This window comes from Gossypium arboreum, chromosome 2, assembly GCF_025698485.1.
Source record: "Gossypium arboreum isolate Shixiya-1 chromosome 2, ASM2569848v2, whole genome shotgun sequence".
Classification (NCBI taxonomy): domain Eukaryota; kingdom Viridiplantae; phylum Streptophyta; class Magnoliopsida; order Malvales; family Malvaceae; genus Gossypium; species Gossypium arboreum.
In genome coordinates this window covers 114,716,108-114,743,969 of record NC_069071.1, presented here as the reverse complement: position 1 = coordinate 114,743,969, position 27,862 = coordinate 114,716,108, and the positions used below count along the sequence as shown (strand labels likewise).

Genomic DNA, 27,862 nt, shown 5'->3' with positions numbered 1-27,862 from the left:
TAGGATTCAATTAAGCAATAAATGTGTTAATTGTCTTTAAGTAATTTCTGCTTCTCTTGTAAAACAATAAAAACATACAGTTTCATTTAGTAGTAGAATGCTGATATATATATATATATATATACTGATATACCCCCACTTATATGCCTCACCATATTCAATTTCTCTTGTTAATTCTACTTCATAACTTATAGTGTAAGTACCATATGACCATGGTACTTACCACGGCCATATAAAGTTCAATGCTTAGATCTCTTATGGTTAAGCACCCGAGTCCAGTTCAAAAAGCTTGAAGTTTTATGAAGCATCATGCTGACTTGAAAATGTTTGGGTCAGTTTTGGTAGTAGACAACATCGCCGGTGTCACTAACGTAGTGATCTTCCTTCAAGCTTCTTATAAAAACTCCGATGAGGTGAAAAGGTAGAGGTCCCGATCGTTCTGGCTCCCGATAGTATTTTCCAAGAACCGGCTTAGCTGCCTTAGTCTATGAGACTAAAACATTAGGACACATAAAATAAATAGAAAAAAGAGCATATCACACCAAAAAGTAAAACTACCATGGATGCCTTTGTATTAAAAGTTAGATTACATTTTACCTATTTACTAAAAAATAAGCAAATTAATACCTAAATATTAGAGTAAAGAGCAAAGTGGTCCTCATATTAAAAATTTCATCCATCTTTATACATTAACATGAGGTATACGTGGCATATCATATGTAACTGTATAGTTATTCTATTAGTCATGCCAATTTTAACCGTAAAAATAGATGAAAATTTTAACTGAAAGGACTAATTTGCTCTTTGATTTAACGTAACGAACTAGTTTATTCAATTTTTTGAGTAATTAAAGTAAAATGCAATCTAAATCCTAGTATAGGGACTTCCATGGTATTTCTACCCAAGCCAAAACTACTAAAGAGATGAACTCACAGCCTCTATTAGGCGGTAATGAGGGATCTGAGGAAAGAGATGGTGTATGACATGGGTTCCAATATCATGATGAATGTTGTTCATCCATCCATAATCACGGTCAAGTGTTGTAAGCCCTCCCCTTAAGTAACTCCATTCCTGCAGAATGTTGTAATGTCAAGCTCAAAATAAACCAAAAAGATGTCTCCTCACAGACAGAGCACATTAGATCAAGGTAAGAGAATCATACCTTCCCACGGTACCAAGGAAGTTTGTCTTGATGACCATGATGATGCATGTATGTTACAAAATCCAGCCAAATTACGAATATCTAAACTTGAAAACAAAGTCAAGCTGTATTCTATAACTGGTAAAGACATATGTATGACCAAAAGAAGGGTAAACTATACAAGTAATTACTCATCTATTAATAAATTTCTTTTTTAATCATCTAATTATGAAAAGTTAGAACGATCATCTAATTATTTAATTTTATCTTTTTTATCACTAGTTGACTAACTGTGGCAATTTGTAAAATTGACAAACTAGCAACTTTAATACTCAATGTTTATAAATTATGCCAGTTTAGTCTTAATTCTAAAAGAATTTAATCCTTAATATTTACACATTGTGTAATTTGGACTTTCTTTTACAGTTGTGCTTTTTTTTTGTGTGTGTGTGACGTTGAGGATTAATTTTAAAAGAATGAGAAAAAATAAAAATTATTATCTTGGATTTTTTTATGTTTCCTTCTTTTTTTTTGTATATTTTCAATTAAAATTAGCTAATGATTTTTTTTAGCTTTTTAGGTGAAAGGGTTCTAAAGAAAAGCAAAACTGCAAAAAGATTAAATTACAGAATGTGTAAATGTTGAGAGTTTGATTTTCTAGAACAGGAGTAAATTGAGGGTTAAAGTTGCTATTATCCTAATTTTAAAAGCTGTCATTGTTGGTTAGTTAGTGACCAAAAAAGGCAAAATTAAATAATTAAGTGATTATATTGTAATTTTTCATAGTTAAATGAAAAAAAATACTAATAGTAGGTGACCACTAGTGTAATATATCCCATAAGAAAGTTGAAACCTACCCAATAAGGAACACCATATAGTTTAAGCAACAGCATAGGACCCATTGTGAAGCCTAGACCAACAAGAATAGCAGCCATGGCTATCCAACATAAGCTGGATGTAATAACATCTTTTCTCTCACTTGGGACAAACAATTCGCTGTTAGGATCAAAGTGAGAACCAGTCTTGCCTGGACTTCTTCCCCACTGCAATTAAAAACAACAGAACAGTCAGTAATAACTCGATGTCTCAAGGATCAAATTTCTCAAGCAAGCTATAAACACTTACAAGGTAGAAAGGATATACAAGCAAGGGGAAAGGAAACTTGAACAGCCATGTTAGTTCATTGTTATCCAAATTCATGTATATTTTCTCAGTTAACTGTAATAAAATTCACAAAAAACTAGGTGAAGAACAAAGGTATTGCAATAGACCAAACAAGCAAACACCATAAAAGTTCAGTGAAAAGTTTAACCAACCGGGTGCCATGATTCATCATTCTCAACATGACCCTGGTTTTGGTGATGAATCCTATGGCTAATTCTCCTGTAAAAGTTAATCATAATGAAAGTGAATTCAACTGTGGTGTGGAAACTCATGTAATAAAGAATAATGGACAAAATAACAAAAAAATGCAAACATCGAGGACTAAGTTCAACATTATGACAAAATTTTACCATCCATGATAAGGCACAAGAATGGAAGAATGCAATAGATGCCCCACTAAACTGTTTAACTTGGGGTTGTTTGAAAAGCTGCCATGGCCGCTGCACAATGAATTCCAATTAAGCCTTGAAAAGAAAATAAACATATAAACTGAGACAGTCACACGCCTAATTAAAGAAGGTTGTGTCCAATGCATTGTATGAATTACCAGTCATGACCAAGAACAAAAAGAGCCCAAAACATGGTTCCTTGAGCAACCCAGTAAAGAGGCCAAACAAGCCAGTTGTTAACATAAACCACAGCAGCAGCCAAGCTTAAAACAAGAGCAACATCCCTCACAACATAGCTCATAGATTTCCATGGATCCTTTACCCAACAATGCTGGGGTATGCTTGCTCTTACATCAGCTAAGTTAAACGGTGGGGGAGCTGCAGGGTCAAATCTTGTCTCTTGTTCTTGCTCTCCAAGCTTGTTAATACCATGCATTCTCTCATTTATTTCTTCATCTTCTTCTACGGATGCAACTTTCAATGGCGTAGTCACCTTTAGATCAGAAAAACACTTGCTTGTATGTAAAAATCTTGGCTTTGAGAAGTAATTTCTTGGGACAAGACCAGTTATGGGTCTTATGCAGATACGAGGAAGAGGCTTTAAACCAGATTTTGATATGAGAAAACTCTCCATTGAAATCCCAGGTAAAAGCTCAAAGGTTCTTAAAAAAAAGAAACTGAGAGGTTCCTGGCAGGTTACTTGGTTAGGAAGCAAAGGACTGAGGAGCATTATATTTAGGGTTACTGGGGGTTTCATAGCAGAAACGGCTGAATGAGAGCCTGTTAAAGAGTTGAGACGTTTCTTCTCTTTTTTCTTTCTTATTTTTAAATATTGTGACTTGGAAATTGAACCTCAGACTCCGTAGATTCTGCACTGAGATCGTTTTTTCAGTTTCCCTATGCATGTAACTATGCAGTAGGCAAGCTTGCGTTAAAATCTCATAGATTTTAGCTTAGAACTTGGACCTTCTCGTGCCTGTAGCTATGTGGTAGGCAGGCTTGGGTTAAAATCTTATAGATTTTAGCTTAGGACTTGAACCTTCTGTTGCTCCTTGCCTCCATTTTCATGGACAGGAACTTCCACTGGAGGGGTGGCCATATAGCAATACAGTCACATATATATCACAGTACTTAGGATTCTGTGCTTTTTGCTTGATCTTCCCAATATCGGTTCCCTATAGAAACCGGAAACCTTTCTCATTTCCTTGCACCACGTGCTAAATAAACATAAGTGCATGATTGTTAAAATGGCATGCTACCTTTGTTAAGACATGATATCTCTTTGGCAAACCAAATCTGCAAATGGATGTCGAAATCATGAAAAATGTTCATGTTAGATCTTTGCAAGCTTTTGTTCCCATGCAGCTAGTTTATTGGCAAAGCAGATCAAGTTATACTATCTGCTTCCTAGTTGTGGTATTTCACTATCTTTAGACGAATCTAGTACTCAAAACGTTTCATTAGACATGTCATAAAAAATAACCATATGAATAACGTGATTTTACCACACCCAACTTCATTATTTTAATCTACATTGGCATTTAAGTATGTTGTGGAAATAACGTTAAAAGACTACCACACCTGTTTTGTTTATTTAGAATACACAATGAAAAGGGTACTGATGGTTGGATGCATCCAGGGGGCGCGGGTTGGTCCACAATTTGAAATTTTTAGATTTTTGAATTTTATATAAAATTATCATATATTTTAGATTTGGTGTTGATAAATAAGACTAAGACTAAGTTTTTTAATTTAATTTTTAGGTTTATAATGATATTTATGAATTTTAGTATAATATTAGTTGTTCTTTTTGCATATTGGAAACAAATATTTAATTTTATGTAGTGTGATTTTTTTCTTTTAATTTTTATAGTTAAATTGGTCATGTTTTTTAAAAATTTTAAATTGATTTATTTGATAAGAGAAAAAAATATCCGAAAAGAATTGACATTTTTTTATGTTAAAAAAAAGGTCGTTCGAATTTAGAAGTTTCGCCCCCCTTAGAGTAAAATCCTGGATTTGTTCCTGTTGACAATGGTTCATATGATGGTGTTGAGAGTTGTACATGAGATGGTTCTTCATGTTTTTTGAAGAGGAATAAAAGGTTCTTTAAATAGTTTGACCGAATTTTTGGATATTGTGTTAAGAGGATTTGATTAGGGAATATGGAATTTATATATATTCTTAAGTCTCTTAGTATAAGTGTCAACGTTTAGGAGAAAGTTGATTGACTCATACAGGTGGTCAACATGTCCTTTTGGATGCGATGAATGAGACATTAAACTTGCTAGAAAGCTCTCGTGTGGGTTCAATGTCTGATGATCACTGAACTAACTAAAATTACAACAAAGGCAAGCGCACCTATTGAATAATAGTATAACTATGATGAGTGGGGAATATCATATCCACGAAGACTAAAAGTACTAGTACTTACTATTTTTCTATTATCTAGCCAAATAAATTGAAGGAATTGTTTTTAATCTAAAGTTAACTAAACTAATTATTAAGAACGCAACAGAGAATGAATTAGGAAAAATAATCGAATAAAACCAATGAGATAGGCAATACTTAAAAAAGAATCCACCTAAACTTCACTTATTATTTTGAATCTGAATTAAACGATTTATTTACTTGCGCCTTGATCCTTAAAAATCTTTAAATTATGTGAATATTTCTTTTGAGAGTAAAAACAACTAACTTTAGGTTGATTAATTGAAATCTCTTTCTAATTAAAACCCCTATTATCGCATTAGCTTCATCTATGGATTCCCTTATTAGATTTGACTCTAATCCGGTAAATTTATGTCATCCTATTTTTAGGATTGCATGCAACTTCACTCAATTATGCTAGATCTACTCTTAAACAGAGACTTTTACTCCACTGAAATAAGCACATTAAGCATGAATTAATATCCTAAAAAATGAAATAAGCATACATAATTGAGAACAAAAATTAAGTATTTATCATGTAATTCAGAAATCAAATAATAAGATTCATATAGGTTTCATCTTCCCTAGGTAGTTAGGGAATTTAGTTCATAATCTGGAATAAAATCATCTCAAAGTTAGGAAAATAACAAGACATAAAGAAACTCAATAAAACTTCTAAAGAAATTGAATAGAGATCTTCAATATTGAAGGAGATCCGCTTCTGAAATGAATCTGATGGCATTCTTTGAGTCTTTTCTTCGTTCTTCTCTTCGTGCTCCCTTTAGGTCCTCTTCTACTATGTATTTATAAACTTTAGAATGTTCAAAAAGCCTAAAAATTAGGTTTTTCTGCGTGTTTGGGAAACAGGGAGCGATATCGACACAGGCGTGTTCCCAGCCCGTGTGAAAATGCTCAGGCCGTGCAGATCTTGAAAATAGCTTTTTTTGTCCGATTTTAGCCCTTTTTTGCTCCTTTCACTTTCCTATGCTCACCTAAGTATAGAAACATGAATTTAAAAGATTAAGAGCATCAAATTCACTAATTTACATAATAAATCATTCAAAACGCATCAAGAATAGGATTAAAAACATGTTACTTTTATGGTTTATCAATGTCAATGTGAACTTTAGTGTTTGTTCATATGTAACACATGTAAGAGGTTAGTGTCTATAAGATAACTAATGTGGCCAAGAAGCGCCTTTTAAACGAGACAATTCCTTATTGGTGCTTAGGTGAATTCTCTTTTCTTAAATCTTCTATATAAGGTAATCGCAACCTCTTAAGTTGGATGTATTTAGGTGGTTATAACATACTCCAAAGGTCAAACCAAATGTATCAAATAATATAATGCAAGTCTAATAATATCGGATTGCATTTTGCCTTTTCTACTAAAAAAATAGACAAATGGGTCTCTATAAGCTAGATCAAAAAGCAAAATAATCATTCTATTAAAAATTTTATCCATTTTTTTGTTAAAAACTAGTCTCTGTAAGTACGCATGGCATGCCAAATGTCATTGTTTGGTTATTTTGTCAGCCAAGGTAATTTTTAACAATATAAATTTTTAACAAAAATGATCGATTTACCTTTTGATTTAATATACAAATACTAATTTATCTATATATATATATATATTTTTTTTTGTTTAAAATGTATTTCAACTCCTACTTCTAGTGCAAAGGATTTTAAGATATTTTTATAGGTTGTTGACTCTCGTAGTACTGCATGAAATCCCTAAGCCTTGTTAATTAACTACTTACGGCTTACAACTTTCGGCAAAGGGGATGTAGCTCAGATGGTAGAGCGCTCGCTTAGCATGCGAGAGGTACGGGGATCGATACCCCGCATCTCCAATAATCTTATCTTTTTCTTTTCCAATCATTTTGTTGATAAATGAGAAGATTTGCAGGTTGCAGCTCAATATTGGCGAAAACCCAGTAAAGAAACCTTTTTGAATTTACTTAACTCCAATGGAGGATAAGCCATAACAATGTTTTCCACTTATAAGCACAGACCAATCCAGTTTCAAGCATACACTCATTTCAAAATTCTATATAAACAGACTTTCATTCATTAAGGAACAGTTAAGGAACTTCAAAGAATTCATTAATGGACTCAATTCAAGTGTTTGGCAACCAAGAAACCAGCTTCAACTCAAACTCTCAGCAACGAGTATTGTTCTTCCACTTGGCTGAATTTGCTCTCAAGATCACAGTTTTGGTCTTGGGGGTTTTCTTTGTCAACCCAAAATTCATTTTTTTGACTAAAAAGTCAAAATTTTTAATTGATGATACATGCAAAAGTACTATTTACATGGCAGAAATGGTAGTATTGTTCGTACAGTAAAAGTTCTCTCTCTCAACTCAGCTTCAATGTCGTCTTCACTCAACTGAGCTTCAATGTCGTCTTCACTCAACTCAGCTTCTTCATTGAGGCTATCAACAATCTACTCCGACAACAACAATTACCTCCAAGTCCCAACTAGCTCCATTTTAACTCTCTTTCTTGTTTTTTTCTCTTGTGAATTAACTTATTCCCTTTAACGAATTAGAATGTAATTTTTATTTTTATTTTTTAAATTCTTATCTTTCCGAATCATCAAATTAAAATTTATATATTAAATAAATCGTATATTAAACTAAAATTCATTTTCAAATTTAACTTCTTAAAACTATTTTATAAACTACAAGAAATTTTCAATAAAATCTAAAGGATGTTGATAAATCTAATCTCTACATGATAATATCTGACATACTTCCTTTACATGACCATAGCGGCCACAATCAAAGCAAACATTGGGAACACCTTCATCCTCTACACATTGGATTTGATCTGCAATCTTAATCTTTGATATAAGAGATGAGTGAAGTTTTGGGGAGCCTATGATGGTATGAGTATGGCATGGTTTTTGGGATACAACAACTAGCTCTTGAGATGAATAGTTTGACAGCTGTTAATCTTATCGGTCAAAGGAATTTAGAGCCTTCCTCAAATGCTGTGATATGTGTAATACATCAAATTCTGCAGAAAGGATGGATTGTTTGTCTAAAATAGGTGTATCGAGAGGCAAATGGTGTAGCCATTGCATTATCTAATGATGCGAAAATAAGAGAACTTAGATATTATTTTTTCGAATAAACCTCTAGAAGAAGATAAATCGACTTTACATGCTAACAACGTGAGAATCACCAACACAAGGATAATTAAGCAGTAGCCATTGTTCTTTTCCTCTATTATATATATAAAAAAGTTATAAAATTTACCTTTCACCGTTTTACACTTTCAAATATTTTGATTTTCATTTTGTTATTCTAGAATAAATTTAGAGAGTTGCAACGTTGGAGTGAATTACAGCGTTGGTGATTAGTGTTGAATAGGATATACAATTTTTAATTCAGATTGGGATGTAATGGGAAAATTTTAGTTAAAATACAAATATATTAGATTAAAAATTTCAACAAAATGATATGAAAAAGAAGAAGATGAGTTGACATTAAATGTTTGCTATGGGGATACAAGCTGTTTTGGTATCTCAGTTTCATAAAAAACCTTCCTTGATCCTAATCGAAGTCCAACAAACAAAAGAGAAAAACACAACAGAGCTTCACCCATGAGAAAGAATCACCAGAGATTGTGTTCAGAACTTGACTTGCACACTACAGGAAAACAGGTCTTTAGCGGCGTTTTCTCAAAAAATGCCAAAAAAATTGTAAAACATAGAGAAATAGCGGCGTTTTTGGTAAAACGCCGCTAAAAACAGAGCAATAGCAGCGCTTTTGGTAAAACGCCGCTAAAAATAAGAGCATCAGCGGCGCTTTTGGTAAAACGCCGCTAAAAATAAAGAGCATTAGCGGCGCTTTTGGTAAAACGCCGCTAAAAATAAGAGCATTAGCGGCGTTTTAAACGCCGCTAAAAATCGAAGCAATAGCGGCGCTTTTGGTAAAACGCCGCTAAAAATAAGAGCATTAGCAACGCTTTTGGTAAAGCGCCACTAAAAATTGGGGCAATAGAGGCGGTTTTGGTAAAACGCCACTAAAAATAAGAGCATTAGCGGCGCTTTTGGTAAAACGCCGCTAAAAAGTTTAGGGTTTACAATTTAGGTTATATGATTAAGGGTTTAAAGTTTATGAGTTACTATTTTAAGGTTTATGTATTATGGTTTAAGGGTTGGGGTTTATGATTTAAGGGTTAGGGGTTAGGGGTTAGGGGTTAGGGGTTAATACTTAGGGGTTTTTATTTTGTGGTTTAGGGTTTAGGGGATATATATAGTTTAGGCTGGTACTTTAGTAGGGGATATAGTTTAATGGTTTAAGGTTCAGAGTATTGATTAATTAGTGTTATTATTTTGTGGTTTAAGGATCAAGAGATATAGTTTAAGGTTATGATTAATTTATACATTTTGTGGTTAAGGCTTAGGGGTTATTATTTTGTGGTTTATAGTTAGGGGATATAGTTTAGGGTTTAAGGGATATACTTTAGGGATTAAGGTTATAGGGATATAGTTTAATGGTTTAAGGTATAGAGTTTTAATTAATTAGTGTTAATAATATTAAGTATTTTGATTAATTAATAATATTATAAAAATATAAAGGCTAAATGATATTAAAGTTTCTGGCGTTTTATTGAAAACGCATACAATTATCCATGGAAGCAAAATCTTTGTCGTTTTATACTTTGTTGTTATTTTTATTAGTGGCGTTTATGAAAGCATACAAAATCTAAATTTTTAACTAAAACAGCGTCGTTTCTGTGTGGCCCAAAATTGGTTTACTCTCTGCCAAAGTCAATTTCCCCGATTTCCCCCAACTTCTTCTCCCCCAAAATTTTTACCCTAGTTTCCCAATATCCGACGCATCTTCTCGGTTTTAGAAGGAAACAAATCAACTGTCCCTATAGATGAGTGGGGGGCATCTTCTTGGATTTAGCTTTTTCCATGGATTCCCAATGACACCCAAATTTTACAAGGTATGTTTTAACGTCTTCCTGCTTTCTGGGTCTTTCTGCTTTTCTTGTTTCAATCTTCCTTTCTCTCCTTGTTTTATTTTGCTAACATAGGCAAAACCTTATCAAGCTTGTATATTTCTGATATTTTAATATTGTTTTGAACAGGACCACAACCCACTGTTAAGGACAAGATTAATGCGGCCTGATGGTACTTGAATGTTTCTAACTTGCTAAATGCTTGTTTAATTAACTATGTCAATGGTGCTTCTAGTTTTGAGATGCTTTCTTTTGTTTTTGCCCCCTTGATCTACTCATCGTCTAGGTAGTCATGTTTTGGTTGTGTAATATTAATTAATTGTTTTATATTAATTTTGATGTCAGTTGTTAAATCTCCATTAATGAAAGTCTTAGCACAGTTGGTAAGAGAGGAGGTTTGAGTTTTAAGTATCTAGATTCAAAATTCAGTATATAGGGTATCTGAATCCCACTATGAGTTGCAAGTTTTAGTTCAATTACTCAGTTGTAATTTAGATTATTCCAGTTTTTAGTTTGCTTGTGCTGCACTGTAAAAATTTGATTCTAAACTTTGTGATTATTAAGACATATTTGTATTGGTATTGTTGTGATTTTAAAAAAATTGGTTAAATCTAGTACGGTATACTTGTGTGTCAGTGAGGCTTAGATTTAAACATGATTCTTTAAATGTTGGTTTCATGGTATTGTTTCTTGATGTGCCCATTCTTTATGCTATGGCATTTAAAAAGATACTATCCTTCTTCCCTCAATAATTTGCTGTTTATTCACTAACTGCATGCAAACCTAGTTTAAGAAGCAGCTATTTGGATAAAGTGACACCATGTGTTTTATGATATAAATAGCATCATGCATCATGGGATACAACTTGTAAGACATTAGTATCATCTGAATTTCACATATTAACATAAGCATAATGGCGGATGTGGAAAAAGTTCGATTCAACTTTCTATTAGTATAAGATCTAAAGGGATACTTGAAGAAGCTACAAAGCAACTCTAACATCAAATTAAATTCTTGGAAATCATATGTATATATATTTTACTTTTGTATACTGTGTAAAAATAGATTTAATTATTTTATTTATTTCAATAAAATTAAGTAAATGTGTTTATTGGGAATAGAATTTCATTTTCTTTTTTACTATGTAATGATTAGGAATGTGGGATATATATATGAATAGATTCAAAGTTTGTACACAGTTTAATAACAAAAGTTACTTTTAACATTAACATAACATACTTTAAAAATTACCCAAGTTACCTCAAAATCAACCCTGAATTGAAATAAAATACCAAATTCAAAATATTTAAACATATAAATATATATGATTATCAATGTTTGATGAAAATATATTTAAAATAATTAAATCTATTTTCATTTTTCTTGTTAATCTTGGGTGGATTAGTTCATTCATGTAGTAGATATTTGATACAATGGTTAACATAATTGAATCAATGCACTTAACAAGATATTGATTAAAATTTTAAATCCCATTTTAATGGTAAAATATCATGGTGTCATGGGGTTGCAAATGCTGGTCCTCATCCATTGTTCAAAGTTCATAAAGTTAGAAACGTCTAATGAAAATTTCTTGGCCAATCAGTTCCATTGGCTAGATGGTTTGACCCATATTATCGATCTGTTTGTTTTAGCCTATTGTCCGTAATGTCATCAATGAGTTTCTTCTTATAAACTTCTTTTGATTCTTAGGCTCGGATGTGAACGACTAAAACATTTGCTTCCCCATTTTTTTTCCTATTATATATATTTTTTAACACTTAACTTAGGTTGGAAACTTCTCTTATCACATTACTTGTTAAGGCTAGAGGCCAAAGTTTACTTCTTGCTAATATCAACAATCTTTTACAACAAGATTTTGATGTGCTGCAACAATCTGTTGACCAATATTTTCATGATTAGCTTTTGCAAACACTGCAGCTTGTAAACTTTTACTTATGTCTAAATATGGATGTCATTTCTATCCCTTTTTGTATATCTAGGAAAATTGACATGAAGTTTATTTTGACTGGATTATAAATATATGTAATGTAAAAACATTTGCAACAACTGCTGCATATTTTTGGGTTGAGAAGTTTATTTTGATTGAATTAGATCACAAAACTGACATGAATTTTTACTAAGGATTACTCACATTATGCCTTATATCAATTTTCAATTTAGATGGTTGTAGTTTAAAGATGATCTATTTTGGTACAAATCAGTTGGATTTTGTTGACATTTAATTTTTAAGCTTTTTCAGGGTCATTCTTCTGTATCTATTTCTGAGACGCAAGTAAGTTTTATTATTAATTAATTTTACATTTATGTTCTGTGTATTGAATCTAATTTGATAAATCAATGCATTCCAGGGAGCAATTGAAAAAATGATCAGCCATTCAGATTGATAATTTTTGTATCAGTTTGTTAGCATCCTTATCAAGTATCAAATGCCTATCTGTTACTTCTTGTACATTGCTGAGTTGGTTATATAATTCCTTCTTGTTTGGGTTATTCATCAAGATTTACTTAGTATTTGAATTAATTTTGTACAAAAATATTTTTTTGACTATTTTTAACCAACACCTAATTTTTTCTTCCCTATTTTTGTACTATGACGATTGTTAATAAAAATAATTATTACTATAATAGCTATATGAAGTAATATATATGAAGTAAAATTATATTGTATACTAAATATGGTACATATACTTTAATTCCTTGTGTTTTGACTTTAGGATATAGTTCCATGTGTCTATATTAGTGATCTAATGTTGTATATGTTTCAGTTACTTCTTCCTGCTCCTCCTGCAACTATTGGTTCAACTGAAGCTGCCATTTAATCTTCGAATTAATATTTGGTACTGATATAGATAAAGTTTTCATATTTGCTTGAACTGAAATATATTTGGTGCTACTCTTATAATCTTACATGTGTCTGTATTAGTGAATTAATGTTGTATGTATTTGATTCTTCGATTCTGCTCCTCCTGCAACTATTGGTTCAACTGAAGTCGCCATTTAATCTTGAATTAATATTTGGTACTGATATAGATAAAGTTTTTATATTTGCTTGAACTGAAATATATTTGGTGCTACTCTTATAATCTTACATGTGTCTGTATTAGTGAATTAATGTTGTATGTATTTGATTCTTGATTCTCGCTCCTCCTGCAACTATTGGTTCAACTGAAGCGCCATTTAATCTTCGAATTAATATTTGGTACTGATATAGATAAAATTTTTATATTTGCTTGAACTGAAATATATTTGGTGCTACTCTTATAATCTTACATGTGTCTATATTAGTGAATTAATGTTGTATGTATTTCAGTTACTGATTCCTGCTCCTCCTGCAACTATTGATTCAACTGAAGCTGCCATTTAATCTTCGAATTAATATTTGGTACTGATATAGATAAAATTTTTATATTTGCTTAAACTGAAATATATTTGGTGCTACTCTTATAATCTTACATCTGTTCTAGGTACTATCGAGCACCTGAATTAATATTTGGTGCAACTAAATACACCTGACCATTGACATTTGTTCTAGGTGCGTATAGGTTTCGTTGCTAAATTTTTTCCTTATTTCTATGCATTTTCACTTTAAATCACTTAACAAATATTACTTTTTGACTCCGACCTCTGTTTCTTTGGTGAGAGTGGAGTAAACCAGGTACGTTTTATTAAGGTACGTTTTATTTTAAAATTCTAATCAATAATAGTTTTATCATGATGATTTTGGAAAAATTAATATTTTGGGGTTGCGATTTTGTAAAGATTTAATTGCTGGTTCTGTTTGGAGCAGAACTATTTTGTTACCAAATTAATTTTAAATATTTGGTTCAACTTATTTATTATTTGATTTAGCTTAAGTATGAATAAGTATGAATTAATTTTATTACCGTGTAGCTTGCTTGTCCATGAAAATTACAACAATGGCTGACCTTCTCTCCAACCTTATTTTAAATATTTTAAAGATTCAAAGTATATAGGCTGGAAACCTGACGGGTTGCCTTATATCGAGCTGCAAGATATAATGGATCCTCCTAGGTGTAACAACGCCACGTATGATGAATCTTAAAAAATTCAAAAAGACTTGAAAATAGTTCTATCGAGCTCATTTACTATTGAATATTTATTTCCAATTTACTTATAAAAATTAAACTACGATTCTTTTTTTTATATTATTATATTCAAATTACTATTTTTTTATATTAATAATGTTTGATTTTAATATTTAAATATTTTAAAGATTCAAAGTATATAGGCTGGAAACCTGACGGGTTGCCTTATATCGAGCTGCAAGATATAATGGATCCTCCCTAGGTGTAACAACGCCACGTATGATGAATCTTAAAAAATTCAAAAAGACTTGAAAATAGTTCTATCGAGCTCATTTACTATTGAATATTTATTTCCAATTTACTTATAAAAATTAAACTACGATTCTTTTTTATATTATTATATTCAAATTACTATTTTTTATATTAATAATGTTTGATTTTAATATTTAAATATTTTAAAGATTCAAAGTATATAGGTTGGAAACTTTGACGGGTTGCCTTATATCGAGTGCAAGATATAATGGATCCTCCCTAGGTGTAACAACGCCACGTATGATGAATCTTAAAAAATTCAAAAAGACTTGAAAATAGTTCTATCAAGCTCATTTACTATTGAATATTTATTTCCAATTTACTTATAAAAATTAAACTACGATTCTTTTTTTATATTATTATATTCAAATTACTATTTTTTATATTAATAATGTTTGATTTTAATATTTACGATTCTTTTTTTATATTAATATGTACTTAAGAAAAGATGACTTGTAAAACATAAATTAAATTAAGTGTGGACTATTTTAACTGCACATGTGATTTGTCAAATAAAAGCGAAGCGACATGTATATCACTTACAAAACGTACATAACTTATATAACTTAGATAAATATATAACTTACATAACTTACATAATACTTAAATATATTTTATATCATAAATTACATAACTTACATAACTTATATAACTTAGATAAATATATAATTTACATAAATATATATCATATCATAACTTACATAACTTACATAATACTTAAATATATATCATATCATACATAACTAGTTTACTGAAATTTACTTAACTTACATAATACATAAATCTATAGTTGAAAATCTAGCAACTTGCTGAATTAGTTTATACCCATTAGAGACACGATATTTAGTATAATGGGAAGAAGTTCTCAATTGAGAACATTTAAGTAAGCGTAATATGTTGTGAACTTTAGATTTCAAGAACTACAAAATGGATAGGAGTTGGATGAAATTGTCAAGGGTAAGCAATGCCTATCAAAATGGAGTACAAACTTTTCTAAATTTTGCATTTCAAAATGCAAGCCAAGAGAATATGATTCTTTGCCGTGTAAGAAGTGTGGCAACATCTCTGGCATACTCGTGAAGTTGTCTACGAACATCTAATTGTTGATGGCTTTATTCGGGGGTATAAAAAATGGATTTTCCATGGAGAGTGTACATCTAGTGGAACTTCTTCAACGATTAATCCGACTTATCCCGATCATCGATTACCATCGTATGTTAGACAAGATGACATGGAAGGTATGTTGCGGGATGCATTTAATATGCACATCATGGTGAGCAATCGTTTCCACGACTTTATTGCATCCGATTATTGTAATATTGGTGGAAATGTTTTTGCCGAAGCGGAACAAGTGCACCTAATGAGGAGCCAAATGAAGAAGCGGCTAAGTTCTACAATTTACTTAATGAAATGAATGAAGAACTTTACGAGGATCAAAATATTCAAATTGTCCTTCGCATTCGTATATTTCACTTAAAATGTTTGGGAGGTGGATGGAAACTCTTTTACAATCTGCTAGAGTTTCTAGAGAGATGTTTCCATTTGCAAAATTCCCGATCTTGTCAAGATATGAAGAGACTAATAAAAGATTTGGGCCTTGGGTACGATAAAATTCATAGTTGCCCAAATGATCGCATGTTGTCTTGGGGTGATCGAAAAACCAACAATCTTGTCATGTTTGCGGTAAGTCTCGTTGGATGAATAATGTCTGAAGATGTGAATACGGATAAAGGTGGTGCATGATTAAGAAAGAAGCCAGTCAAGGTCTTGCGATATTTTCCCCTGATACCAAGACTTCAAAGGCTTTTCATGTCCTCAAAGATAGCCGAATCTATGACGTGGCATAATGATCAACGGACCGATGATGAATTATTAAGACATCCTACGGATTCTTTAGCTTGGAAATCATTTGACAGTAAATTTCTAAGCTTTGCAAGCGATCCTCGGAATGTGAGGCTTGGGCTAGCGGTGATGGCTTTAATCCATTTAAAATCATGAGTACTTCGTGCAAGATTTAGCTTTGTAGTGCTTGTTCCTTACAATTTGCCTCCATGGATTTGCATGAAGCAATCTTCATTTATTTTATCAATGATTATCCCTGGAGAGAAAGGTCTCGGAAATGATGTTGACATCTATTTGCAGCCACTTATTGAAGAGTTAAAACAATTGTGGTCGGCTGTTGAGACATATGATGTATCGAGAAAGGAGAACTTTAATTTACATGCAGCTTTATTGTGGACAATTAATGATTTCTCGGCTTATGCTAATTTATCGGGTTGGAGTACCAAAGGGCGTTATGATATCCTTGTTGTCTTTGCATAAACTTGTTCAAGTGGTTGTATAATGGGAAGAAGTTCTCTTACATGGGCCATCGTCGGTGGTTAGATGAAAATCATAAATTTAGATTTCAGAGGACTCTATTTGTGATCTTGAAGAGTACAGAGGAGCTCCTGAGCAGACCGTTGGATCTGAAATCTTGTTTATGTTAAAAGATATCAACTTTAGTTACGGGAAGATGAATCAACCACCTATCACGCAAACAAGGAGAAGATCGAGGGATGAATCTGATGATGAATCTGACGAAGAGGATGATCCTAATGAGGCGGAGTTGTGGAAGAAAATGAGTATTTTTTTTTAGTTGCCTTATTGGGAGCACAACATTTTACGCCACAATCTTGATGTCTTGCATATTGAGAAGAATGTCTGCGAGAACATAATTGGGACAATTTTAAATGTCGATGGAAAATCTAAAGACAATCTTCAGAGCCGACTTGATTTAGTTGACATGAGAATCCGGCGTGATCTTCATCCTCAAGTACTTCCGAATGGGAAATATCGGTTGCCGCCTTCTATTTTTCAATGTCAAAGAAAGAGAAAGAAGTTTTCTGCATGGTGTTGAAGGATATAAAGGTCCCAGATGCGTATGCGTCAAATATATCTCGATGTGTGAGTTTCAAAGATAGAAGATTATATTCATTGAAATCACATGATTACCACATCTTGATGCAAGATTTACTCCCAATTGCTTTACGGTCTTTGTATGTCAAAAATGTAACGTCTGTATAATTGAACTATCCAATATAATGAAAGCTATCGGTGGCAAAGTTTTGAATGTCGAAGAACTTAAGAAAGTACAGGATCGGCGGCTTTGACTTTATGCAATTTAGAAGATCTTTCCACCTTCCTTCTTCACTATTATGGTGCACTTGGTAATCCATCTCCTCATGAAGCAATCCTTGGTGGACCGGTTTTATCGATGGATGTATCCTATAGAAAGGTGCTAATTTATTTCTCAAGTATTCATTCATTCACCTCTATACATTTAGTTCTGACTTTTGATAAATATTGTATATCGTGTTTAGGTTCCTAAGCAAATTGAAGTCATATTGTCGCAATAAGCGTTATCCGAAGGATCAATTCTTTGAAGGCTACTTGGCGAGAAGAGTGCATGACCTTCGTTCTAGATATTTAGAAGATCTTTGAAACACGATTGAATAGACCAAGTAGAAATCTTGGGCTCAATGATCATGACTTGGCGAAACTTATTTATTTCAAAGTTATGGAGAACCAATCGGCAAAGTTGAAATTACGAAATTAGATGATATATCGTGAATACTGGTACATCGATATGTACTTTTCACCACGATTCAATTGAACGAATTACGCAAGTAAGTTCTAAAATTTCCTCACATATTTGTCGTTTTGATTTGTTTATCTTCTAACCAAATACACTTGTTTTTAACATAGTGAGTACAAACAAAATTTGAGATCTCGTGCACGCTCTCGAAGATTGCAACATCGAGAGATTAATAAGTTATTCACAGAATCTTTTCATGAATGGTTAAGTCAAACGGTATGTAACTAAAGTTAATAAGTTACATATAATCCCGAAATTTAGTTAATTATTCAATTTACTTTTGATTCAATAAGTTTGGAGTGGAAGGGACGTCAATGACGAAGTTAAATGGCTTTCCCAAGGTCCGAACAGAATAATAAAAAGATATAGTGCTTTCCTCATCAATGGATACAGATTTCATACAAAGTATCGTGAGAGAATGAGGAGAACTCAAAATTGTGGAGTTGTTGTTAATTCTTCAATTACGAGTTATGCTAGTGCTAGGGATGAATCCGGTTGAGGGTAATGTGGAGTATTACGGACTTATTACCGACATTATTGAGTTGGATTACTATGGCGGATGGAAAGTTGTCTTATTTGATTGTGATTGGGCTGATGTTAATACTGCTCGATGAATTAAAGAAGATCAATTTGGTTTTACAATGTTGAATTTCTCTCGCTTGATTCACACCTGGACAACAATTGATGGACGAGCCTTATGTATTTTCCTCTCAAGTGAAACAAGTTTTTATTCGAAAGATCCAACGATGAGGGTTGGTATGTTGTACTCCGAACACCCTAGAGACTTGTTTGAAATGGGTAATGGAAGTAGAGATGACATCATCGAAGATCGAAACATTACCTTTTCCGAACAAAACTTAGATGAAAATATCCTAGTACTAATACACAACATCAATGGATTCGACATGATATGGATGAAGATATTTACGAATAATGATGTAGTAAGATTTTACAATTTTAAATTATATGTAATATTATAATTTTAATCTTTGTCATGTTATATAATTTAACTATTTTATATGTACTACTATTGTTGTAATTTGTTACTAAAACTTTAACTATTTTATGTGTTTTTGGGAAAATTGCGTAGAAGAAGAGTACGAGATTTAAGTATTGTCCAGAATACTCCAAATTCGGAAGAAAGAAATAGTGAACAGTACAGACAGTTGTTGGATCTTGAATGTGCCGGAGACACTTGATGAGCTGAAGAATTTCAAAGTAATATTATGTTCATTTTACATGTGTTGACTTTTATTATTGAATTATTTGTCAATTTTAATATAATAATAGTATATCATTTTTCAATTTGAAAGTGGTGGGACGCTACAGAGTTCGAGGACGACGCTACTTAGAGATTTATCGACTTAGATCCTGTCGGCGTGTTAAAGTAAGTAGAAATACTCATGGTCAGCCTGTTGGATTTGAAGCTCGACTTTTAGCAGGCTATTTGGGCATTTTAGCACGAAATGCAAATATGTTGCCCATCAACTACGAATCATGGCATCACATGCCTGATAGCAACAAAAATCAGGCTCTCGCTAATATTAAGGTAACAAAATGTGAATGCAATTTATAATACTTTGGTTTAAGTTTCATTTATATTTACATTCTAAACTTATGTTTTTTTAGGAGAGATTTGCTTTAGAAGTCTCCGATGATTATATCAAGAAGGCATTAGGTAAAAGATGGAGAGACAATAAAAGCACTTTAAAGAAACAATATTTTAAGAAAGACATAAGCCTCGAGGAAAAACTGAGAAATGTTCCGCCAGGAATGCTGAGGTATCAATGGGAAGATGCGGTTAGATTTTGGAATTCAAAGAAAGGAGAGGTATTGCGTATTTCCAAACTCTTATATATAGTGTTTACTATATACGTAATAATAATTTTATTATGTAGGACCGTGGCGAGTTGGAACAAGCGTGAGCAAAAACAAAAATTCACGCACACGGTAGGGTCGAGAAGTTTTGCTTTTGTAGCTGAGGCCGAGGTATTATGAATTTATTAATTCTTTCAAATATTAATAACTTTCTATTATTAAATAATATTCTTACTACTATATTGTAGGAAGTCAAATTCGGACAAAAGTTGGACGCCTTGACTTTTTGAGATTACGCATAGGAAGAAAGATGGATCTCCTATGACATCCGAAGCTGGAGAAATTATGGTATATTCATTTAATAATATTTGATTTATTCTAAATATTTATAATCTTTAATTATAATTGTTTAATTCAATTCATCATTAGTAGTTTTAAAAATGTTAAATTATGTTGCATTTCTTTTTATTATATATTTCGTTTCTAATTCTTTAATTGATTTTTTAGGAGAAACTAAAGGAGAAGAAGGCGGAATATGAAGCGATTGCTTGAATGATAGTTCTGTTAATCTTAAGAACATTGATAACAAAATTATCACTTTGAAGTTTTGGGTCTGAAAAGTGCAGTCGGGTTTGATTTCAAGGATCTGGTGTTACCCGACCCAATATTTTGATCCGGCTCCCCAATACATGCCTTCTTGAAGTCAAGCTCAAGTGAAGTTCGAGAGGTTAAGAGACCGAGATAGCTCGGATGCAAGCGAACATGGTTGAGCAAATTGCCAAGGTTCAACGAAAATATGAAGAACTGCAGAACAACTTAGAGCGGAGGAGAGAGAGGAGGAGGCTGCAATGAGAGAGGCAGAGGCACGAGCGATGGTAGCGAAGCAGCAAAAAGTATGATGACCTCCATTCTGACTTTAGCAGATGATGCATATGTTTCAACAATCGCAAAAGCCGTAGTCTTAGACATTAGTTTTCTTATTGTAAGAATGTTTTTAAGTTTTGTCACGTTTAACATTATTGTAAAAATATTTTAAATTATACTTTATTTATTAATTATATCATATATCTTTAGTTAAATTTAAAGTATCATTTAGAATTAATGTTTTAGTTGTATTTTTATGTTAAATTCTTTGTTTTTTGGTGCATTTTATATTATATTTGTTGTATTTGGTTGGATTTTAATGCGGGAAGGGCTGGATATTAGTGAAAAAATATTGCAAATCTGCCAAAATTAACGGCGTTTGTAAAAAAAGCGGAGCTAAAAGCGTTGACATTTAGCGGCGCTTTTCCCGCAAACGCCGCTAAAAGCCTTGACCTTTAGCGGCGCTTTTCCCACAAACGCCGCTAAAAAGCCTTGACCTTTAGCGGCGCTTTTCCCACAAACGCCGCTAAAAGCCTTGACCTTTAGCGGCACTTTTCCTACAAACGCCGCTAAAAGCCTTAACCTTTAGCGGCGCTTTTCCCACAAACGCCGCTAAAAGCCTTGACCTTTAGCGGCGCTTTTTCCCAATAAACGCCACAAATTTTTGTGGCGTTACATATAGCAACGTTTTTTGCGGCGTTTTAGAAAGCGTCGCTAAAAGTTTTAGTGGCGCCTAAAAGCTCCGCTAAAGGCTGAAAAAAGCGCCGCTAAAAGTCTATTTTCCTGTAGTGGCACGACCTCTCAGATGACAAAATAAACGTTTCAGACCTCCACTGCCAAAGCCAAAGAGAGAGCCCGATCTAATCCAACAAGTGCAGTCTCCGACCATCAATTTCCCAGCACCGCATAGCTTCCAAAGGTAAATCCTCCACTTAAAGCTTATCCTCATCATAATTCTGATATATCTTTGCACACATGATAATTTTTTAATTTTCTATATATTATCAGTGTACTAAATACTAACCATTCAAATATATATATAATTTATTAATAATATAAATAAAATTGTTTAAAATTTTAAATTCATATTCTGAAACTTATTTATGATATTGATATCACACATAAACCTAATCTAAACTTAAACTGGCACAGTTCATACTTCCCTCTTCAGCCACCTGTTTTTACTTTTCTTTTAATTTTACAATTGAAATTTGAAAAATGGAGGGGTCAGAGTAATGAAATTAAATAATTGGAAGGAGTATGCAGAAATTAGCCCTTTGTTTTTTTATTACACCGAAAACCGAATACAAAAATAGAAAACCCTAGCGAGTCACTGCAAAGCGAAATTTTCCTATATAACCAAACGCTGCCGTAAAGACCCGTAACCCTAACTCTCTAGTTCACTACTCACCACCCGCCCTTCCTATTTTAGTTTATATACTCCCTCCAAAACCCTAGCGCTTTCACTCGCCGCCGCCAATTTCAACCAGTAAGCTCTTTTAAAAATTTCAATCTCTTGATTTACTCTTCGATTATTACAGCTGATTTTCAGATATAGATTTATTTTTTTTAGAATTTTTATTTATTTATTTTTGCAGCAATTAGATAGATTCTTGATAAGATTCGAAAGCGATGTCAGACGACGAGAGAGAGGAGAAGGAGCTGGATCTCACCTCCTCTGAAGTTGTTACAAAATACAAGAGCGCTGCTGAGATTGTTAACAGTTAAACTCTTCGCCTTTAGCTTATTGGAAATGTGTTTTTAATGTAATTTTTGTTTAATATTTTGTTTTTTTGTTGTTGTGTTTGGAAATTTGCAGAAGCGTTACAATTAGTTGTAAAAGAATGTAAGCCCAAAGTTAAGATTGTTGACATTTGTGAGAAGGGTGATGCATTTATAAGAGAGTAAGTGTTTAGTTACTATAGGATATATGTTTGAAAATTGATAATGAAATTTGTAAATTTATGGTTTTTTGTTTGTGTAATGTAAAGGCAAACAGGTAACATGTACAAGAATTCTAAGAAGAAGATTGAGAGGGGTGTTGCCTTCCCTACTTGTCTTTCTGTAAACAACACAGTCTGCCATTTCTCTCCACTTGCTAGTGACACCTCGGAGTTGGAAGAAGGTGATATGGTCAAGATGTAAGCTTTATATTAGCATTTATGTTAAATGTTTTAATGGGGACTTCTTGTTCTGAGTGGCAACTGAATTGTTTGTTTTCTTTTGTCCCTACCTTGAATGTAGTGACATGGGTTGCCACATTGATGGGTTTATTGCAGTAGTTGCACATACTCATGTTGTTCAGAGCGGGCCAATCACTGGTAAGCAGGCTGATGTTGTTGCTGCTGCAAATACTGCTGCTGAAGTGGCCTTGAGGCTTGTAAGGCCTGGAAAAAAGGTAAATTGTTTTGAATATCTGGGCTATGCCATTTCCATGTTTATCTTTTTGTGGGCTTTGAATGTTTGTTAGCTAGTTCTGCTTTTGCCGCCTCAAAATTCTCAAGCCTAACTTCTGGTTTTTCAGTTGAATCTGTGGTTGATTTTTTAAAAGAGTAAAGACTGTTTTAATTTGTCACATTCACTTGACCCCCTAAATGATGAACTCTTTTTTATTGGCTATGGATCTATGTCCAAATGAAGCTTTTTTGTCATAGTTACTCTGATAGGGGAATTGTTCTCTCAACTCAGTTTTTGCAACAAATTTTGTGGTGTTCCTCTATCCTTTTGCTGTAATTCTTTGAAGTGATTGTAACATGTATGGTAGAAAATTATGTTTAGCCAGGTGATCTGTTTCCTGTCAATCTCCTCTTCTCTCTGTTACTATTATTATGTTTGGCCATGCTAGGCCTTTTATTGGTTTTTATAACTGGGCTATGACATTCCATGTTATGCTTTTGTTGTCTTTGAATGTTTGTTTATCTAGCTCTGCTTTTGCTGCCTCAAAATTCTTTAGCCTAACTTCTGATTTTCGAGTTAAGTCTGTGGTTGATTTTTGGAAAGAATAAAGACTGTTTTAATATGTCACTTTCACTTGATTCCCTAAATGATGAACTCTTTTTTATTAGCTATGGATCTATATCCAAATGGAGCTTTTTGTCATAGTTACTCTGATAGGGGAATTGTTACCTCAACTCAGTTTTTGCATCAAAATTTCCATCCTTTTGGTGTAATTCTTTAAAAACAACCATAAAGTTGTTACTCTCATGGTTTTACGGATCTATTGTAAAGTGGTTGTCCCTCTATGTAAGATGTAGAATAGAAATTCGATGGCTGGGCAACTTTGCCGAGGTGGTCAATTTCTTATCGATCTCCTCTTTTCCCTGTTGCCAAAATTATGTCTGGTCATGCTAGGCTCCTTAAGGATATAGACATTTTCTTGTTTTATTTCAATTGCCTATGGGACCTAAATTTTATTTAAAAAATACTATAAAGTGGCTGTTAGCCTCATGATTTCTTTTATCAAACAAGATTTAGAGTAGTTACCGTCGGAATTGTTTTTATCAAATTATGGTAAAGTGGTTGTCACTCTGTAAGATGTAGGCTGGAATTTGAAGGATGGGCAACTTTGCCGAGGTGGTCAATATCTTATGGATCACCTCTTTTCCCTGTTGCCAATATTATATCTGGTCTTGCTAGGCTCCTTAAGGATATAAACATTTTCTTGTTTTATTCTAATTGCCCAAGGGACCTAAATTTTCTTTAAAAGTTACTATAAAGTGGCTGCCACTCTGTAAGGTGTAGAATAGAATTTGAAGGCTGGGCAACTTTGCCGAGGTGATTAATTTCTTTTCAATCTCCTCTTTTCCCTGTTGCCAATATCATGTCTGGTCATGCTAGGCACTTGAGGATATAAACATTTTCTTTTATTTCCAATTGCCCAAGGGACCTAAATTTTCTTTAAAGCTTACCTTGAAGTGGGTGTTACCCTCATGATTACTTTTATCAAACTAGATCTAAAGTAGTTATCCTCGGGCTTGTTTTTATCAAACTATCGTGAAGTGGTTGTCACTCTATGTAAGATGTAGAATAAAAATTTGAAGGCTGGGCAACTTTGCCGAGGTGATCAATTTCTTATCGGTCTCCTCTTTTCCCTGTTGCCAATACTATGTCTGGTCATGCTAGGCTCCTTGAGGAGTTAAACAGTTTCTTGTTTTATTCCAATTGCCTATGGGACCTAAATTTTCTTTAAAAACTACCATAAAGTTGGCATTACTCTTGATGTTGTTTTTGTCAAACATTGAGAAGCTGTCTAGTGTCTACTTCTCTATTTATCACTATTCTAAAGAATTTTCTTGTTTCCATCTGCAAGTCGCCCTATGTGATGAATAGTTTTCAAAAGCTATGGACCAACATCCAAGTGAAGCTTTTGTCATAGTTACTCTGATAGGGAGATATTTTTATCATTTATCTTTTTTGAACAGACTGCTTGTGAACTGCTTTTCTGATAAATGCATAGCTAGTTTCCTTTGCGATTTATATTGTTTTTGCATCATTGCGTATTTAAAATCAGAATTGTTCATTGTACTTAGTTTCTTTTCATTATTGTTTTAATGGCAGAACAAAGATGTATCTGATGCAATTCAGAAGGTAGCTGCCGCTTATGATTGCAAAATTGTTGAAGGTGTTCTTAGCCATCAACTGAAGCAGTTTGTGATAGACGGGAACAAAGTCATACTAAGTGTCTCCAATCCAGATACCAGAGTTGATGATGCAGAGTTTGAGGAGAATGAAGTTTATGCTGTAGATATAGTTGCAAGCACTGGTGAAGGCAAGGTAATTGTCTTTTCTTGTCTTTCAACATTGTTGCTATACTTGTGTCGGGGTTAATTTATCATTGAAGATTTCAACGTGTTATTGAAATTGCAGCCAAAGTTGTTGGACGAGAAGCAGACAACTATTTATAAGAGAGCTGTCGACAAGAACTATCATTTAAAGATGAAGGCCTCTAGATTTATTTTCAGCGAGATAAATCAGAGATTCCCCATCCTGCCATTCACCGCTCGGTTTGTAATTGTTTTGCACTTGTACTGAGTTATGCATTGGTGATTATTTCTGCTGTTTGACACTTAACATGAGTTTTCCTCAAACAGTGCCTTGGAAGAGAAAAGGGCTCGTCTAGGTTTAGTTGAATGTGTGAATCACGATCTCTTGCAGCCATACCCTGTTCTCTATGAGAAGCCTGGTAGGCATTCATGGCTGAAATCTTGTTTGATAATGAACAGAGGATTGTATCTTGCAATATATTCACAATGAGCTTACCTGTTATGTACCAAAATTCTGCAGGTGATTATGTTGCTCATATCAAATTTACAGTATTGCTAATGCCAAATGGATCAGATCGGATTACATCCCATCCCCTGCAAGAACTGCAGCCAACCAAGACGATAGACGATCCTGAAATCAAGGCCTGGTTGGCTTTGGGAACAAAGACAAAGAAGAAAGGTGGTGGGAAGAAGAAGAAAGGTATGATGTATATGTTGATATTATATTGGAGGTTTAAAAAATGTTGCAGAACAGTGTTGACCGTTGGACATGAATTTTGATATTTGAAAAATTGAGGACTGAATTTTAAAAAATAAAAGTATAGGGATTAAATTTCAAGTTTACAATGAGTGCAGGGACTTATGGCATATTTAAACCTATTTCGGAAGCAAATGTTGAGGGTTTTGTAGTACAAACGTAAGAACATGTACTTGGTTTGTGCAGGTAAGAAGGGTGATAAAGCTGAGGGTGGAGCCGAGGGTGAGGCCATGGATGCATCGACAAATGGTGGTGCATCATAAGGAAACAATAATAAAAATGTTTTTGCGCATATTTTCTAATCTGCCCTTTTATATATTATGATGATTGCCAAAATTTTTGATACTGTGTTCACTTGTAGCTTGTTGGTTATGAGTTAAAATTTTAATATTGAGTAGTTTTTTATTTTATGGCATGAAATCCACTTGGAGTCTTGTGTTTGTGTGATGTGCAACTTAATAGGAAATTCAATGTGCTTCATTTCTCTATCGTCTGCTTATTTTATACATCCAATGCTTGTTTTGTTCTTCATTGCATGCAAATGCTGGCAACATTAGATGTTCAACCAAATAATTCAGACATTTTCATATTTGGATCACCAATGCAGTTTTTTTTCCTCTGCAAATACTCGGTTTTATATGTACATTGTTATTTATGGGAAATCTTTTTTGTCGCTAATTAAAATTCAAAAGTTTATCTAATATATTTTTTAATGATAAAAATTACTGAAAATTATTAAAATAATAATTTTAAAATTATCATCAGATCTTCATTGAAACAAGCATGTCAATTTAAATTTTCCATCAATCATATTCTATTGAGAAAGCATTAATAAAGCATAAAATACTGAAATATTTTTGAGCTAGAAAGGAGAATATAATTTGTTTTTAATTTTATTAAAAGTTTCAATTGAATACTTAATTTTGATACCATCACATGTAATACTCCACACTTAATTTGATCATCGAGCTGTGTAATATCATATAATTTGATCATCAAATTTGTGTAATATCATATTATGTTGTCGAAATAACTTGGACTAATTTATTTCTTAATCATATCATTCAATGTATAATCATCATTCATATCAATTCAAATATCTATCTTATTTACAAACTTACGTTTATAATGTTTAATAATTTGATTCATCGATTATAGGATTATGTTAAATTAATTTGGGAGGACAAACTTTTCTTATTTCCTTGTTTTAACTTCAATGTTCCTTATCTCAAGACTTGGAACAAGGTAAAATGAATTTAACTTCGATGTGCCCTTGTCTCAAAACAAAGACTATTTTATCTCCAGACATAAGTTCAATTATTTCGAGACTTTTTAAGTTGATCTCGATATCAAGCCTATTACAATGTCTCAATTGGCAATAATTTAAGTTTAGTGTCCTGAAAATATATTCCAAGTGTTTCAATTTGTTTTTTTTTTATTATCAATCTACTATAGCTATCAATTTAAATATTATATCCCATCTTGAACTTGACTTGGTTAAAAATATTAATTAATCTACATGAGTTAAAACATATTAGAA

General features: G+C 32.8%; 1 protein-coding gene, 1 non-coding gene and 1 pseudogene across 3 annotated transcripts; 2 read left to right on the top strand and 1 right to left on the bottom strand.

Annotated features, from left to right (window-relative positions):
* Nucleotides 1-239: 239 nt before the first annotated feature.
* Nucleotides 240-3,394, bottom strand: LOC108466542 (omega-3 fatty acid desaturase, chloroplastic-like; annotated as a pseudogene).
* Nucleotides 3,395-6,904: 3,510 nt separating this feature from the next.
* On the top strand, nucleotides 6,905-6,977 carry TRNAA-AGC (transfer RNA alanine (anticodon AGC)). The gene has a single exon. It is a non-coding gene; the product is annotated as a tRNA-Ala (tRNA).
* A 15,038-nt stretch (nucleotides 6,978-22,015) lies between these two features.
* Nucleotides 22,016-26,742, top strand: LOC108467268 (ERBB-3 BINDING PROTEIN 1). Of its 2 annotated transcripts, none has more exons than XM_017767866.2 (10): nucleotides 22,016-22,291; nucleotides 22,401-22,525; nucleotides 22,622-22,706; nucleotides 22,794-22,943; nucleotides 23,047-23,200; nucleotides 25,360-25,575; nucleotides 25,669-25,805; nucleotides 25,893-25,984; nucleotides 26,086-26,265; nucleotides 26,509-26,742. In XM_017767866.2, exons 2-10 carry the CDS (start codon nucleotides 22,435-22,437, stop codon nucleotides 26,583-26,585), a joined length of 1,182 nt encoding a protein of 393 aa, XP_017623355.1. In that variant the 5' UTR covers nucleotides 22,016-22,291; nucleotides 22,401-22,434; the 3' UTR covers nucleotides 26,586-26,742. The 2 variants fall into 2 exon arrangements, with proteins under 2 accessions (XP_017623355.1, XP_052881194.1); XM_053025234.1 differs by having other exon boundaries at nucleotides 22,137-22,291; nucleotides 22,376-22,525.
* Nucleotides 26,743-27,862: the final 1,120 nt, after the last annotated feature.